We start from the raw sequence: 15,953 nt of genomic DNA on the forward strand, positions 1-15,953 counted from the left end.
CTCTTGTATTTTTGCATTCAGAGAGCCAGATAAAAAAATCCCACCAGAGCATGGAAAAGACATTCTAAACATTACATAAACAATACAAAATATTTACTTCATTACAGCTGAATATGCTTTTAAAGGGCAAGGAATCTTTGCAGCAGACAGCCCACATGCTTTCACATTAATAAGTCATTTTTACACAATACCCTCCAGTTCGCTCGGTGTTGAGCAGCAAATTAAGCAAACAATACTTGCCAAATCCCACTGAAAATGCAGTCTCTCATTTATTGTGCTTGTTTTTTCTCAGCCCCATACTTGCTGATTAATTTACAAAATTCAGTCTTTTAGAAAGACATCACTGATCTCTGTGTAAACATTAAAATCCTCCACTGAAGGGATCTCTCTGAACAGCAATGGCCAACAAAATAATAGGATTGTTTTGGTTGGATCATCGAGTCCAACCATTACCTAATGCTACCAAGTCTGTTGCTAAACTATGTCCCTTACACCTCCTGGGATGGTGATTCACCCACCTCCTTGGGAAGCCTATTCCACTGTTTGATAATCCTTTCAGCGAAGAATTTTCTTCTAGTATCCAGTCTAAAACTCCCCTGATGCAACTTGAGGACATTTCCTTTTGTCTGAGGAAAGACAAACTCCAACCTCGTTACAACCTCCTTTCAGGTAGTTGCAGAGAGCAGTAAGTTGTCCTCTCAGCCTCCTTTTCTCCGGCCTAAATAGCCTAGTTCCCTCAGCTGCTCCTCCTAAGACCTGTTCTCCAGACCCTTCACCACCTCCACTGCCCTTCTCTGGACACACTTCAGCACCTAAAGGTATTTCTTGCAGTGAGGGAGAGGCCCAAAACTGAACACAGTACTTAAGGTGTGGCCTCACCAGTGCTTAAGTACAGGGGGACAGGCACTTCCCTGGTCCTGCTGGTCACACTATTCCTGATACAGGCCAGGATGCTGTTGGCCTTCTTGGCCACCTGGACACAGTGCTAGCTCATTCAGCTGGCTGTTGATCAATGAGCAAAGCGTGTTCTTCCTGATTAACTGTGATGTGAAAAAAATGGTAGTGATGCAGCAGCATACCTTTTTTTCTCATGTGCATATGGTGAACTTTTCTATCTCCATACTTTGGCTGTCGAATGCCACAGTTGGATAAGGAATTTCTGGCATGATCTGGATTCATTCCAAAGTTTAAGTGATGACTTGGATGAGTCATGGCAAGCTATAATGCAGCAAATACAGGGGGGAAAAAAGTCTTAGATGTATTTTTGCAAATGTAAGAAACAAAAATTAGACTGGTAGCTAAAAATGGTTATTTTTTTAGTTTGAAGAAAGGCTACAAAGTGATTAGCAGCTTGGTTCCAGCAATTTCAATGTAGGATGTTCTTTTTCAGGTGTCAGAAAGGAGAAACATTTATGCCTTATCATCACTTCAACTAATTAACTTTCAACAGTCTTTTTTTTCTTAAAATACATAAATAAAAATAGTTTAGAAGAGAAAAAGCATGAACTGTCAATTTGCCCTATGAGTTTTGCTTACCAGCTTTGCTGACCTGATTTCAATACATGTACTTAAACACATATCCGCCCTACCACTGCAGCATAAATATTTATGTTAAAAATACATAAACAAAGAGATTCACAACCACTCATATTTGATTTAGGCTATTTAATTATCTATAAAACTTTCCCATTTCATAACAAACAATTATCTCTGGCATGGTTAGTCACAGAAGAACTCCTAACTATATAGGGCCACTCTTCAATTCAAAGCGAGCAGCAACGGTGGGCTGCATCTTTGTATGGAGCAAAACTAGAAGTGGGTAGATTCAGATTGGATGTCAGGAAGAAGTTCTTCCCCATGAGGGTGGTGAGACACTGGAATAGGTTGCCCAGCCCCATCCCTGGAAGTTTTTAAGGCAAGGCTGGATGGGGCTCTGAACAACCTGATCTAGTGTCAGCTGTCCCTGCCTTGGCAGGGGGGTTGGAACTAAATGATCCTTGAGGTCCCTTCCAACCCTGACAATTCTATAATTCTATGATCTTCTGTTTCACATTTGTACCATCTAGCGTTATCGAAAGTTTACTCTGTTGCTGCCACCACCACTACAAACTTACACATTTTGTCTGTATACACCCAGAAGTATTATATGCATGTATATAGTAAAGATTATGTAATGTTTCCATAGACGTACAGAAAGTGCATATTTTGAACTTAAAATTCCCCTCCCAGAGAAATGATGCTTATTTCAGGGGGAAATCATTAACAGAAGTCTCCCATGCCCTCCAGTAACTTCAGAAAAATGGTAATGGAGCTGATAATTTTTAAATGTGCATTTACATGAATAACCAGTTCTGTGACATGGACACATATGAAACACCTAAGAAATTCTCCCCAGTACCTGCCCTTGTTTATTAAACACAAGAATTTCATCACCTCTTTGCAGAAGTTTGCCAATTCCTTTCCACTAGCTATAAATGCAAAATTAAAAAGGCAATGTTTAAGTTGGTTTTGTTTGGAACAACAGACTGAAAATGAAGTAGCAAGGCATGCACACTCATCTGCAGACTAACCTGGTATTCTTTACAAATATTATACATGATTTCTGTGCAGGTTATTTTTGTAGATATGTAATAAAATATACCTGCCATTTTCAGGGGGCATGTTTGCTTTTCTACACATTACAGGCAAATCCAGCCCTACCTCTGGAGCAATGGTAGGTGTATGCCTATGTGTATGATTGAGGACTCTGTTTAGAAGTCTCTTGGGATCATAGAATCAGAGAATTGCTTTGGTTGGAAGAGACCTCTAAGATCACTGAGTCCAACCTTCCACCTAAGACTACCATAGCCACTAAATCATGCCCCAAAGTGCCATGTCCACATGGTTTTTTAGTATCTCCAGGGACACTCCACCACCTCCCTGGGCAACCTATTCCAAAGCCTGAAATCCAGCTGCTAACCTAGAACTGTCTGGTCACTGGTACCTAAACTTTGGAACAAGATCTGCAGTACAAGGAATCAAGTATATCCAAGCTGTAGCAATACAGAGTATTCCTCAGGTTTGTACAGGATAAAGTCAGTAATGTGAAGAAGACAAACCTGAAAATAGTTTGGTTTTTACCCTTCTCTTACCTGCAGCAAGCACCTATCCCGAAAAGTGTAGCCTATCAATTTGTCCAAGTGCATCAGACACTGATGGTAGCGGACGTGGTGGGTGAGGACAGGGAGCATCATTGCGTGCTACAAAAACAATTGCAAGAAGGAAAAGCATTCAAATTCAGTGTTGAGCATGCAGTGGAATAAGCTATAAATAGAAACACTTCCCATTTGTCATACTGAGTTTTGCTGTTTCGGTTTAGATGAGAAAAAAAAAATGAATTCACTGGTTTTGAACCTTGAATCATCAATTAAATTAGATTTGTCCCACTGCATAATCACAGTGGGGACAGCCCTACTGAGACTAAATAAAACACATAAAACCAGTCTTCCTTATTTTTAATGAGGTTAAAAAAATGGCTGGTCACCAGAAACATCAACTTTCACTAAGATGTGCCTGAATATGATGCTCTCTGTACCTTCTTATTAACACCCTGCAGTTTTAGGCTAGTACCAAAGATGAAGACAGAAACAGGGAGGGACTTTCTATCAGGGAATGTAATTATAGGACAAAGGGTAACAGTTTTAAACTGGGAGAGAGTAGATTTACATTATATATGAGGAAGAAATTCTTTGAGCATAGTGAGACACTGGAACAGATTGCACAGATGCCTGCTTCTTGGAAGTGTTCAAGGACAGGCTGGATGAAGCTTTGAGTAACTAAGTCTAAGTGGAAGCTGTCCCTGCCCATCATAGAAGGGTTAGAACAAGATCATCTTTAAGGTCCCTTCCAACCAAACTCATTCTATATGAAGGTGCTTCTTCCCCAGAACTATGAAGCAGAAGGGGAAGCAACACACAAGTTTTTTCTTGTTTTTTTTAATGCATATTATTCTAATGATGCTGCAAGTTCTTTTCTTGCTGCAGCTGTGCAGCTGCCATATCAAGGCAGGAACTCTCTCAGATGCCCTTAGCTAGTGCCACCACACCCCAGGCTGGCAGACACTTGTGACCTGAATCTAAGGAGGAACTAGGCTGCCTGAAAGACTTTGAAGTGCATAATTTCTTTCCAGCCTGAACATTTAACACAGCTGGTGAAGGCACACCAGCAGGAATACAGGCAACGACATTGGCTTGGGAAGGAGAGGGGGAGGGATGGTATCTCCTCAGCCCCATCCTGCCAAGCTTAGTGGCCAATTAGTGCACTTCATCTGCTGGGTAATTTCAAGTGAGCCTGGCAGAATAAAGCCATTTTATATTTTGGGAACATTTCCCTCACCCTTTTTCTCCCCCTCTAGGTGGTTCACTTCTGAGACTGCAAAGACCAGTGTCATTACTACTATGTGGAACTTACTGTATCTACAAACTATCAGAGCAACCTAAAAGAGTTTCACTCCTATAAACTAATGCTTTTAAAAGCATTAATTTTATAGCACTGCACTTTAGCTCTGCCCACACAGTTGATTTGTGTGTATTTAGTTTAATTCAAGAGAAAATACATAGCAACAGCAGCCATCTTTCATTTTACAGACTCTTGTTTGCATACCCTTGGCCTCTCAAAGAAATCAAATCAAGGAACGTCTGTACCACAACTGACTTATTTACATATTATGGCTGCAGATGGGCACAAAACATTGAAAAAGCTTTATTTTCATTGTTCTTTGGTGTTTTATTGTCCTTCAACAAATATCCAAGAAGACAGTAAGATGAATCACAGCAGATATACTAAGAGGGACCTTGACAGGCTGGAGAGGTGGGCACAAGCCGACCTCATAAGGTTCAACAAGAGCAAGTGCAGGGTCCTGCATCTGGGTCGAGGCAATCCCAGGCACAAATACAGGCTGGGCAGTGACTGGCTGGAAAGCAGCCCTGAGGAGAGAGACTTGGGGGTGCTGGTGGACAAAAAGCTCAACAGGAGCTCTCAGTGTGCACTTGCAGCCCACAAAGCCAGTCAGATCCTGGGCTGCATCAGGAGAAGTGTGGCCAGCAGGTCAAGGGAGGTGATTCTTACCCTCTACTCATCTCTGGTAAGACCCCACCTGGAGTACTGTGTCCAGTTCTGAAGCCCCTATTACAAGAGGGATATGGAGGTGCTGGAACATGTCCAGAGAAGGGCCACAAGGATGATCAGAGGGCTGGAGCACCTCTCCTAGGAGGACAGGCTGAAAGAGTTGGGGCTGTTCAGTCTGCAGAAGAGAAGGCTCCGAGGTGACCTAATTGTGGCCTTCCAGTATCTGAAGGGGGCCTACAAGAATGCTGGGGAGGGACTTGTCAGGATCTCAGGTAGTGATAGGACTAGGGGGAATGAAATGAAGCTGGAGGTGGGGAGATTCAGGCTGGAGGGGAGGAGGAAATTCTTCACCATGAGAGTGGTGAAGCCCTGGAATGGGTTGTCCAGGGAGGTGGTTGAGGCCCCGTCCCTGGAGGTGTTTAAGAGCAGGCTGGATGAGGCTCTGGCCAGCCTGATGTAGTGTGGGGTGTCCCTGCCCATGGCAGGAGGGTTGGAACTAGATGATCCTTGTGGTCCCTTCCAACCCTGACTGATACTATGATACTATGAATAACACAGAATTGTTTCAAAGCTACTAAATTAGAAGCTTACAGTGTTTACTTAACCTGTAAAAATACACTTCACAACAAAAAAAATTAGAAAAGGGCTGAAATGTTCCTTAGCTATGTGAGAAGATACTGGTCAGCTGTTCTATTTGACTCCAGAAGCAACAGTAGAATCAAAAGAAATGTTCCAGACAGAGGAGCAGCAATTTTAGTTGTTAACATTTCTCTCCCATCACAAGCTCCCCTTTGGCCTTATCAGACTTTTCACAATGGGATTTCTCCCTACACCTTAGCAACCTAAGCATTTTAATTCTTAAATTACATCCCCAACACAACAGCTAAAAAGAATCAAATATACCTCCAGATTATTCTGCTGTTATAACTACTTGAACTTTGCTAATATATTAATACATGAAAATTGCTCTGATTTTTATCATATCACAAAGCTGGTGGCTGTCAACTACTTCAGAATATGATCTGTACCTTGGAGAAGTCAAGCATATAAAAAGCAGAGTATCTGAAAGGTATCTTCCTACTAAGTGTCACCTGTTTTAATCCAGAAGTTAGTTATGGTGGCCTTATTCTCTATTTTTCTTTCAAGTAAAAAGGTCTTTCTTCATGCTTCCCTGTAAAATCTGGGTTTGAAGAGCCAGGCAAACGGCCTCAAGCTGGCCATTCCTACCCCTTCTCCCTAGAGCTCAGCAACAAGTGGCAATAAAAAAACCCAAACGTTAAAATAACTTTTGGTGTGTGTGGAGGAGGTGGACAGGACACTAGAACAGTTCCCTCTATCACCAGATCTTACTGAAGAAAAGGTATTGATTTCCATCGCAGCAAACCCTTGCAAGAGGTAAATGGAAGCTATGAGTACGGAAAACTCCCCCAGACAGCTCCGCGGTTCAGTCACCTGGCAGACATCAGAGCGTATCCCTGTCTTCCAGAATCCTTGGCTGCTTAGCTCGACAGTGACTTCACGTCTCATGGTGTTCTTCTGACGGATTTTCTGCAGTGCTTCCTAGACAGGAAGAGACGAGAGCTCCTGTGAAGAACTTCCTACAGCAAAGCAGTCTCAATGCACACGAGTGCGTTCACCATGCTTGTTTAAGGCTTGCTTTTGGTAAGCAGTTTATAAGACTAGCCCAGATCTTCTAAGTGCCAGCCACAGACCATGGTAGACGTGCTGGGAGTACAGTGTAGACAGAAGACTTTGGCAGGCCAAGAGGAGAACAGAAGTGCCTACATTTTTTACTGTAAATGACACAACAAACCAGTCCAACTCATGTATCCAAGATGATACATAAGCAAGTTAAAGTCCCTAGCATGAAAGCACCATCTTTACCCTTGTTGAAAAACAACCTCTTCACTGAAGCCCACCACCACAAGTACTCCTGAAGTACCCAGCAGGAGTAAAACAGACCTAAGTAAAAGAAAGGCTTTGTTTTGTGATCTCAGCTACTTCATAATAGCTCATGTTCAACACTGTCAGTACTCCGAGTCTAGGAGTACTGACTAGTCCTGAAGACTATTACAATGAAATCTATCAATATTACTTATATGTTATTTTTCTAAAGCAAACAAACCTACCTGCAAAAAACCAAAACCAACACAAACCCCCCAACAACAGAACAGAAACAAACAGAACCCAACCAACCCTAACCAAAACCTGCTTTGCCTTGATCACTGACTGTTTGGTGTCATGTAAACAGTTTGTCCCTAGGAGCTACAAAAGGGACAGAATTATTAGAAGACTCTGACAGAATCATTAAAAGAAAAGATTTTCTGTAAAACTAGAATGAAAGAAACCCAGCTAAAATAAATCATCTCCAGATCAGGATCTCCTGGTTTCAGTACTGGAAGGCCCCTGAGGTGTGCAAGCTCCCCAGACAGCTTGCACTGATGGTTAAAGATTCTCTCACTGCTCTTCCTTTTTCAGAACACAAAGCTTTTCAAAGCTGCAACCCATCCTCTCTCTCCTTCTCCTTTTCACTACAGGGCACTTGCTCAAAGCTGTCTCATCCCAGGTTCCAGTGTGAAGCCTGTGAGCGCCTCTGGGAAGAAATTGGTTCTGTTTACTGTTCTGCAGAGACTCACAGGGTGATTCCAAAACATGCCTCTGTCCAGATACAGATTCATCAAACCTCTGACACCTCTCTACTGAGGCACCTAGTGTATGAGGCTAGATAGCCCTGGTTCCTTTTATATTCAATGAAGGGGCATAAAAGGCTTCAAAAGCAAACAAACAAAAAGAAGGCATTTCATTCTCCATTGACTTCAAAGTGAGCCTTCAGGCTCCAATTTATGCACCTGCTGTAAATGCTTCAAGTAAGGTTAGAGGAATATTGTAGTCTCATAGCAGTGAATGATGAATAGCAGGAGGAATAGAGATCCTTATAGCACTGCACTCCTTATGCACACTCTAAAAACTGCATTTTGGGGCTGGGTCAATGGGTGGTTTCTGAGACAACTGTTCAGGTGTTTGCTAGACCGAGCTATACTTTCAAGCTGATTGGCTCAGGAGCACTCCAGTGCTACCTATAATACTCTGCTCTGCCCTGGTTAAACCACATTTGGAGAACTGCATCCAGTTCTGGGCTTCCCAGTTCTATAGGATATACTAGAGTGTCCAGTGGAGGGCTATGAGGATAATTAAGGGACTGGAACATCTTTCTGACAAGGAAAGGTTGAGAGATCTGAAGCTGTTAAGTCTGGAAAAGACTGCGAGATCTTATTTTGTAAATATCTGAAGGGTGGGTGTCAAGAAGGTGCTAGTCTCTGTTCAGTGGTGTCCTGTGATAGGACAAGGGGCAATGAATACAAACTGGAACACAGGAAGGTCCATTCCAACTCAACATGAGGAAAATCTTTTCTGTAAGAGTGATGAAGCACTGGTACTGACTGCCCAGAGAGGCTGTGGAGCCTTCCTCTCTGGAGACTTTCAAGACCCATCTGGATGTGCTCCTGCGTGACCTGCCCTATGTGATCCTGCTCTGACAGGGGTGTTGGAGCTCTCTGGAGGTCCCTTCCAACCCCTACCATCCTATATGATATAATTAATAACCTTTATAAGTGCCTGTACCAGTAACAGGCAGCCCTATGGCTTCTTCTAAGTTATTGACTCCTTCAATGGCAAAATGCATTACGTTACTTTGACATAAAGCTGTTGCTTCAGTCCCATATGGCCCTCTGATGGCAAACTACCTGATAAACTTATTATCCTAGGTAATACCATCAAGAAACAAAAATCTGCACACCACACAGTATGTGATAAATATTAAAAGAGCATTCTATCTTCTGAAGCAAAGCATAATCATCCCCCTACATCCACTACAATTTTACACATCAGTCATCCAATAGCCCCTAATGAAAACATTCCCACTAAACAACAGCGTTCCCTTCTACCTGCTCTGACTGTAGAAAGCTGTGTCAAATAAAATCATCACCTATAGGGACATATTTTTTTCCTTACAGGAAGCTATGGGATTATTTAATACCAGCATCAATAAAACGTTAACTAAGGCTCCTGCTCAGACAACAGCACACTATGCTTTGCAGTAATAATAAAAATCAATTGTAATGTCAAATATATCAAACATTTGCCCCAAAGCTACACAATTAGCAAACTGGGGAAGACTTAGGAATTGGACTCAGTGATCCTCACAGGTCCTTTCCAACTCAAGACATTCTATGATTCTAAATCAGAGTTTCTGATAAATAAATAAAAATAGACCATCACTTCATTAAATTCCATCCAGTACCAAAGTTAATGTCCCCTCTACTCCACTCCTATGAGGACAGGCTGAGTGAGATGGAGCTGTTAACCCTGGAGAAGAGAAAGCTCCAGGGAGACCTGATGGAGGCCTTCCAGTACCTGGGCCTCTCAGTTTAGGAAAGATGTTGGCTTGCTGGAATGTGTCCAGAGAAGGGCAACAAAGCTGGTGAGGAGTTTGGAGCACAAGCCCTATGAGGAGAGGCTGAGGGAGCTGGGGTTGCTTAGCCTGGAGAAGACCTTACTGCTGTCTACAACTATCTGAAGGGAGTTTGTAGCCAGGTGGGGACTGGTCTCTTCTCCCATGAACAAGATGACACAGCCTCAAGCTGTGCCAGGGGAAGTTTAGGCTGGATGTTAGGAAGAAGTTCTTCACAGAAAGAGTGATTGCCCTATGGAATTAACTGCCCAGGGAGGTGATGGAGTCACCATCACTGGAGGTGTTTAGGAAGAGACTGGATGGGGTGCTTGGTGCCATGGTTTAGTTGATTAGATGGTGTTGGGTGATAGGTTGGACTCGATCTCAAAGATCTTGTCCAACCTGGTTAATTCTATTCTATTCTATTCTACCTGAAGGGGGCCTACAAGAAGGCAGCAGAGGGACTGTTTACAAAGGCCTGTAGTGATAGGATGAGGGGCAATGGTTTGAAATTAGAGAACAGAAGATTTAGACTGGATGTTAGGAACAAGTTCTTTATCATGATGGTAGTGGACAAGTTGCCCAGGGAGGTAATTGAGGTCCCATCCCTGGGGATATTCAAGGTCAGGCTTGACAAGGCTCTGAGCAACCTGACCTAGCGGAGGATGTCCCTGCTCACTACAGGGAGGTTGGACTAGATGACCTTTAGAGGTCCTTCTCCACCCAAACTATTCTATGATTCTATTCTTTCCATAAGTTGTCCAATTAGCAATGCCTGGTAGACATGCACCAGAGAGAGTCAAACCATCTGACTAAAATCTTAAAATCCCAGATACCTGAGGGCAGGCTTCTTTAGTCTATATTTAGATGACTATTCTTCTCATTTGAGTTCCCAATTGGTTGAGTATCTGCACTTTGAAAATGCTTATTGCTCATCACTTTGGGGAAAGAAAAAAAGAGAGAAAAGACAAAAATTTGACAAATACCTCATTTGTCATTAGAGATTACTGAAAGTAACAACTAAATGACTTGAAGTGAGAGATCTCAAGGAATGTCACTAAGACTGTCTAATAAATTACGGTTTAAAACCATCAACAACTGTGGCAGTTTTTACCTCAGAAGAGCAATGGTTCAAATTATGAGCCAGTTAAAAAGTGCACCCTGAAATAAAAAAATCCTTCTCTATGCAAACTCTTGAAACCATTAACAGCAACAGCTATGAAGAAGTTATGGTTCTATAATGATAATTTCTATAATTGGCTCAAATTTTGCAGTAGTTTGACAGCTGAAAAAAGGGAAAAAAATCCATTCAGTAACAAGCAAAGGTAAAAATAAAATCAGTGTTAACAGCCTGAAAAGAAAATCTTTTGTGAAGGATTTCTATTGTTTCCATACACAGGGCAGTCACATTGCTTTATTCCATTCTGAATACTCAATTATCAGTTATTAGAAGGCCCAGCAGACCTACCTCTCTTTGGGATAATTTCTGTTTATCAGCCTGTTTGACTTTGGGACTATTAGCCAGCAGGTGACGCAGCTTCACATAACTCTTCCACAGCTTCTGGTACCTGAAGGACAAAACCAGGAAATAAAGATTTTGGTCAATACAACTAAAGCCTCTCATCATTCATCCTTATGAACACATCAGCTGCAACCATACACACACAGATTGCCCATGAGCATCTTTTTGCTCCAGAAAGAAATCTCAAAGCATTTCCCAGGAGTAGTAACAGCGTCTCTGTTTTTCCACCAGACTGGACACAGCAGCAGAGGAGCCATTAGTGCGCAGTATGAGGTGAACAGCAAAGCTCAAGGCAGAACTCAGGTCTGCAGATACTCACTTGGGCAACCTCCACATGCTGAAAAGACTTGACTGTAGTAGGACATCTCAAGCAGGTGAAAATTCCCTTTTCTTCACAGGGTTTGCCTATCACTCACTGAAAAGCAGAAGTAACCTTTCCCAAGAAATGTCTGCCCTTCCACTGGCTGAAATGTTTTAGCAAAGCACAGGAGGAAGAAGCCTCCAAGTCATGCACCACCTGCGATCGTTGTGTGAATAGTGCAGTAAAAGTTTCATTCCCTGTGGTTTTGTGCTGAATGGAAAGAGCAAGTCAAGTTTTCTCTGTAGTTAGCATTTACTTAAGGTTTCTGGTTTTCTCCAACCATCTAACCTTTTCCTATTTCAGGGTTGTCTAGTCACACATGAACTTCAAATAACAGAACTTTGCCCTTGGTGAGAGTCCCTCTGCAATCTAGCACAGATTTTCACTCCATTTGTAGACAACATCCTACCATTATCACAGAACGGCTTAGGTTGGAAGGGACCTTAGAGATCACCTACTCCAACCTCCCTGCCATGGGCAGGGATACCTCTCAACCAGACTCTGCTGCTAACAGCCTCATCCCACCTGGCTTTAAACACACAAAGTGAGGAGGCATCCCCAACCTCCCTGGGCAGCTTCTTCCAACTGCAACTGACCAACAGGTTCAAAAGTTACTATGGGAGGCGCAACCAAGAGAATCATGCCATGGACTTTGTTTCCTTAGAAAACAATGCTGTCTTCAAACTAGTATCATCTCTGTAGAGTTTTTCAAGAAAACCTATAAACTCAGACTTCTAGCAGGAAGCAGGAAATTAGAGGACAAAAGGAAAGAAGTTTGCCCAAGCCATTTGTTTTTACATTTACATTCTAAAAGAGGATCTCTTCAGGACCAATTTAGAGCAACGGTTTTAGTAGGAAGTTACCACATTAGTGGCAAAGAGTGTATGAAGAAGCAGCTTTCACTGTTTCCTAATCTTTCCAGCATTCCACATTCACAGGCACACAAGCATCTTTTCTTATTACCAATTTTCCCCATAGATATTTCTCTGCAGCATTTTTGAATGTCTGCTTTCTGCCTCTCGAGATGCTGATATTTTTCAGTCTGTAAACACATCCTAAATCATCAATGCACAGATTTTTCTTACATTCTGTTCTCCATATTACTGCAATCTGCAGAATAACACATCTGACAAATCCCCATCCAAAGAAGAAAAATTAATTAAGGAACAGATCAGCCAATCGGAAAACAAGCAAACGCCATGAGAAGGTTTCAACCCAAACCCAAGAACTTAAAACTATGATCTACAACATGAATTTTACTACCAGTATTAATATGAGTGTAATAAACTCTGTTATTGTAGTTAAGTTTGAGGAAAATATTTTCTGGGCATTACCCCTTTCACACATACACCAGAGTTAAACCTGTGATTTATGATGTCACCACAGAAAGCTTTCACAAAAATGTCTTTGTTGCTAGGATAAAAAGAATCACATCTAAATTCTGTACACAGCTCTGGGGAAGAGAAACCAAGCCCAAAAAGCCATGGAATTTTTAAAGGCAGTTCAAATAAAAAAAGTGTGGCAAGATTGATTTTTTTATTTTTATACTGCAAGGTGCAGAACTTTACAAACATTAAGAAATTCAGCATCAGAACAGAAATAGTTCTTCTATTATTCAGGCTAATTATTTTCTTTTCATGGACAAGAAAGTTAAGAGACAAGGAGGATCAGGAGTCATGCTCAAAGACAAAAGAAAATGCACTATCTGGATAATCCCTCACTATTCACAGTATCACAGTATCACAGTATCACCTAGGTTGGAAAGGACCTCGAGGATCATCGAGTCCAACCTGACACCGCAGACCCCATGACTAGACCATGGCACCAAGTGCCACGTCCAATCTCCCCTTGAACGCCTCCAGGGTCGATGACTCAACCACCTCCCTGGGCAACCCATTCCAATGCCGAATGACTCGCTCGGTGAAGAACTTCCTCCTCACCTCGAGTCTGAACCTCCCCTGGCGCAGCTTGAGACTGTGTCCCCTATTCCCATTTCCCAACATTCTTCATCTAAAATTTTCAGTAAGCACTTGTAGAAGAATCTGTCTGTCTGTCATACATGTACACAAGTGTTTGGCCCTCAAAGCTGCAGGTCAGATTCAATGTCCTTAAAAGACGCTGGAGGTAAATTGCTGGAGAGAGTCCAACAGAGAGCTACAAGGATAACTGGGGGACTTGAACATCTCTCCTATAAAGAAAGACTGAGAGAACAGGGGATGTTAAGCTGGAGAAGAGAAGGCTGAGGGGGGATCTTATTAATGCCTATAAATATCTGAGGGGTGGGTATCAAGATGAAGGTGCCAGGCTCTTTTTGGTGGTGTCCAGTGACAGAAGAAGGAACAATGGGTACAAGCTAGGACAAAAGAGGTTCCACCTCAACACAAGGAGACACTTCCTTATGGTGAGTGTGATAAAGCAGGCTGCCCAGAGAGGTTGTGGAGTTTCCTTGCCTGGAGATCTTCAAAACCCAACTGGATGCATTCCTGTGCAGCCTGCCTGAGGTGATCCTGCTTTGGCAGGGAGGCTGGACTCAAATCTCTAGAGATTCCAATCCCTACCATTCTGTGAACCTTTGGTCTGACCTGGAAGAGCTGTTACTAGGTTGAGAAGTTTCATATTGGACACACATTCACATTTACTTCTGCACATTTACTACTGAATCATGCCAGAAAAAAAAATGAGTTCTACCTTACATCCAGAAATATACAGGAGCTTGTGCTCAGTGTCATAAAAGCTAAGCTTTGTATTAAAAGCTAAGCTTTTTATTTTGGACTCAATTAAGTAAGCACACAAAAAAGCCTTAGGTAAGCCACAGGTTACAACAGTAATGCATTGCTGAATGAATGATGGAAGGAAAAGCATCTTACTGAGGGTCTCCAGCATAACTGAGCTGAGCAGGTCGTATCCCAAAGTGGACAATAATGGGGAAAGTAATGACATCAGGATTGAACTGTTCCCGGTCCAGCTGATCAATACGAACTGAGCTGGGCTTCTAGGAGAAAGAAAAACAAACAACACACCCAAATGACAACTGCTCCATGGAAGATTTATTGCCTCTAGCCCACAGTAGCCAGGGACCACCAAGCAGCAATATTCCAAGCTTATTAAAATTAACCTAAAACTAATCATTAATATTATAATAACTATTTGGCAATGACAATGACTCCAACCAAGTTAACCGTGTTTGATCTTTCAGTTTAAAAAAAAAAAGGAAGTATTTTTGCTTTGATTTTACAAGCCAAGAAATAGTTTTATGTATTTTTTTTCTTCTAATACATATATTTTTCTCTCTCTAATATATGTATTTTTTCTAATATATATATTTTTCTTTCTAGTATATACATATTTTATATAATATATATATTTTCTCCCTAATATATACTTTTCCCTATATAATTTTTTCTCTATATTTTCCTCCATAATATACATACATTATTTCTCTATAATGTATTTTTTCTCTGTAATATGTATGTTTTTCTCTATAATGTATGTTTTTCTATATATTTTTTTCTGTCTTTTTTAACCTCTATGTATTATTTTTTACCATATATTTTATTTCCTCTAGTACACACACAGATATAGATAGATATAGATATAGATACAGATATAGATAACTTGGGAGAAATTAAAGCATCTTTCTTTGTCTGAACATCACACTAGAAAAAAAACAGCATTAGCATTCTGGTATCCAAGGTCCCACATGCCTGAACAGTTCACTAAGATCAGGTTACCTCTCTAATTTTAGTTCTGTTCCTGATTTCCCCAAGCCAGTGAAGCTATTGTTAGATCCATTCAATCACCAACTAAACAGCATGAAAAAAAATGTCACACTACTCTTAACAAAGGCTCCTAGGCTGATGTGTACAAGGAGGAAAACAGTCTTGTATAATGAGGAGCCCTTTGGCCTTTTTGCACATCAAAAGAACACAAGTTCTTTTTGTAGTTAAAAAGGGCAGCATAGAAGGAGGCAACTTTTGCTTCACCTCCAAAGCCCACAAAAAAATGAGAAATTGCAGATCACTGTAGAAGACAAGCTGCTTGCAGAGCTCTCCATCATTTACCCAGCACATTGAAAAAGCCAGCTGAAGGTGCACAGCTTGTCTCCAAGTAAACACTTCTGCCATTACCTCGCAAGCTGCTTTGTTATGTGCCTGCCTACCCCCCACTTCGCAATCAGCTGGATGAGGCCAATATTTTCTGCTTGTCTAAGGTTTCAGAAAAAGGGCATTACTTCTAGTTACCTGCATCTCAAACCTTCTAATTTAGCATTGTGAATTTCTCCAAGATGAGCTCCAGAGTTGCAGAAACAGCTCCTACCATTCTCTTCACAAAACAAAAAACGTGTCAAGAACAAAGCTTTCACCCTTCAAATCACCTTGATAGAACTGCTCACAAGAATCATTTTCTGCATGGATAAGCAAAGCCAGTTCTATAAATAAAGGTAAGCCTCATCAGGTGGTCACATTTCCAATCTATTCTGGAAGAACAAAAACTTACTTAAAACTTTGACATTC

At 41.5% G+C, this 15,953-nt stretch overlaps 1 protein-coding gene across 1 annotated transcript in view; it reads right to left on the reverse strand.

Moving 5' to 3' along the window:
* Positions 1-15,953, reverse strand: part of DROSHA (drosha ribonuclease III) — an 81,898-nt gene that overhangs the window by 31,987 nt on the left and 33,958 nt on the right. Inside the window, exons 14-18 of the mRNA XM_068160988.1 lie at positions 14,307-14,431; positions 11,025-11,124; positions 6,559-6,666; positions 3,132-3,239; positions 1,080-1,218 (exon numbers count right to left, since the gene is read on the reverse strand). Of these exons, the coding sequence (XP_068017089.1) occupies positions 1,080-1,218; positions 3,132-3,239; positions 6,559-6,666; positions 11,025-11,124; positions 14,307-14,431 (580 nt within the window). The remainder of the gene's footprint in view (positions 1-1,079; positions 1,219-3,131; positions 3,240-6,558; positions 6,667-11,024; positions 11,125-14,306; positions 14,432-15,953) is intronic.

Source organism: Melanerpes formicivorus, unplaced genomic scaffold, assembly GCF_026170545.1.
Source record: "Melanerpes formicivorus ecotype bairdi unplaced genomic scaffold, bMelFor1.0.p_v2 SCAF_55, whole genome shotgun sequence".
NCBI lineage: Eukaryota > Metazoa > Chordata > Aves > Piciformes > Picidae > Melanerpes > Melanerpes formicivorus.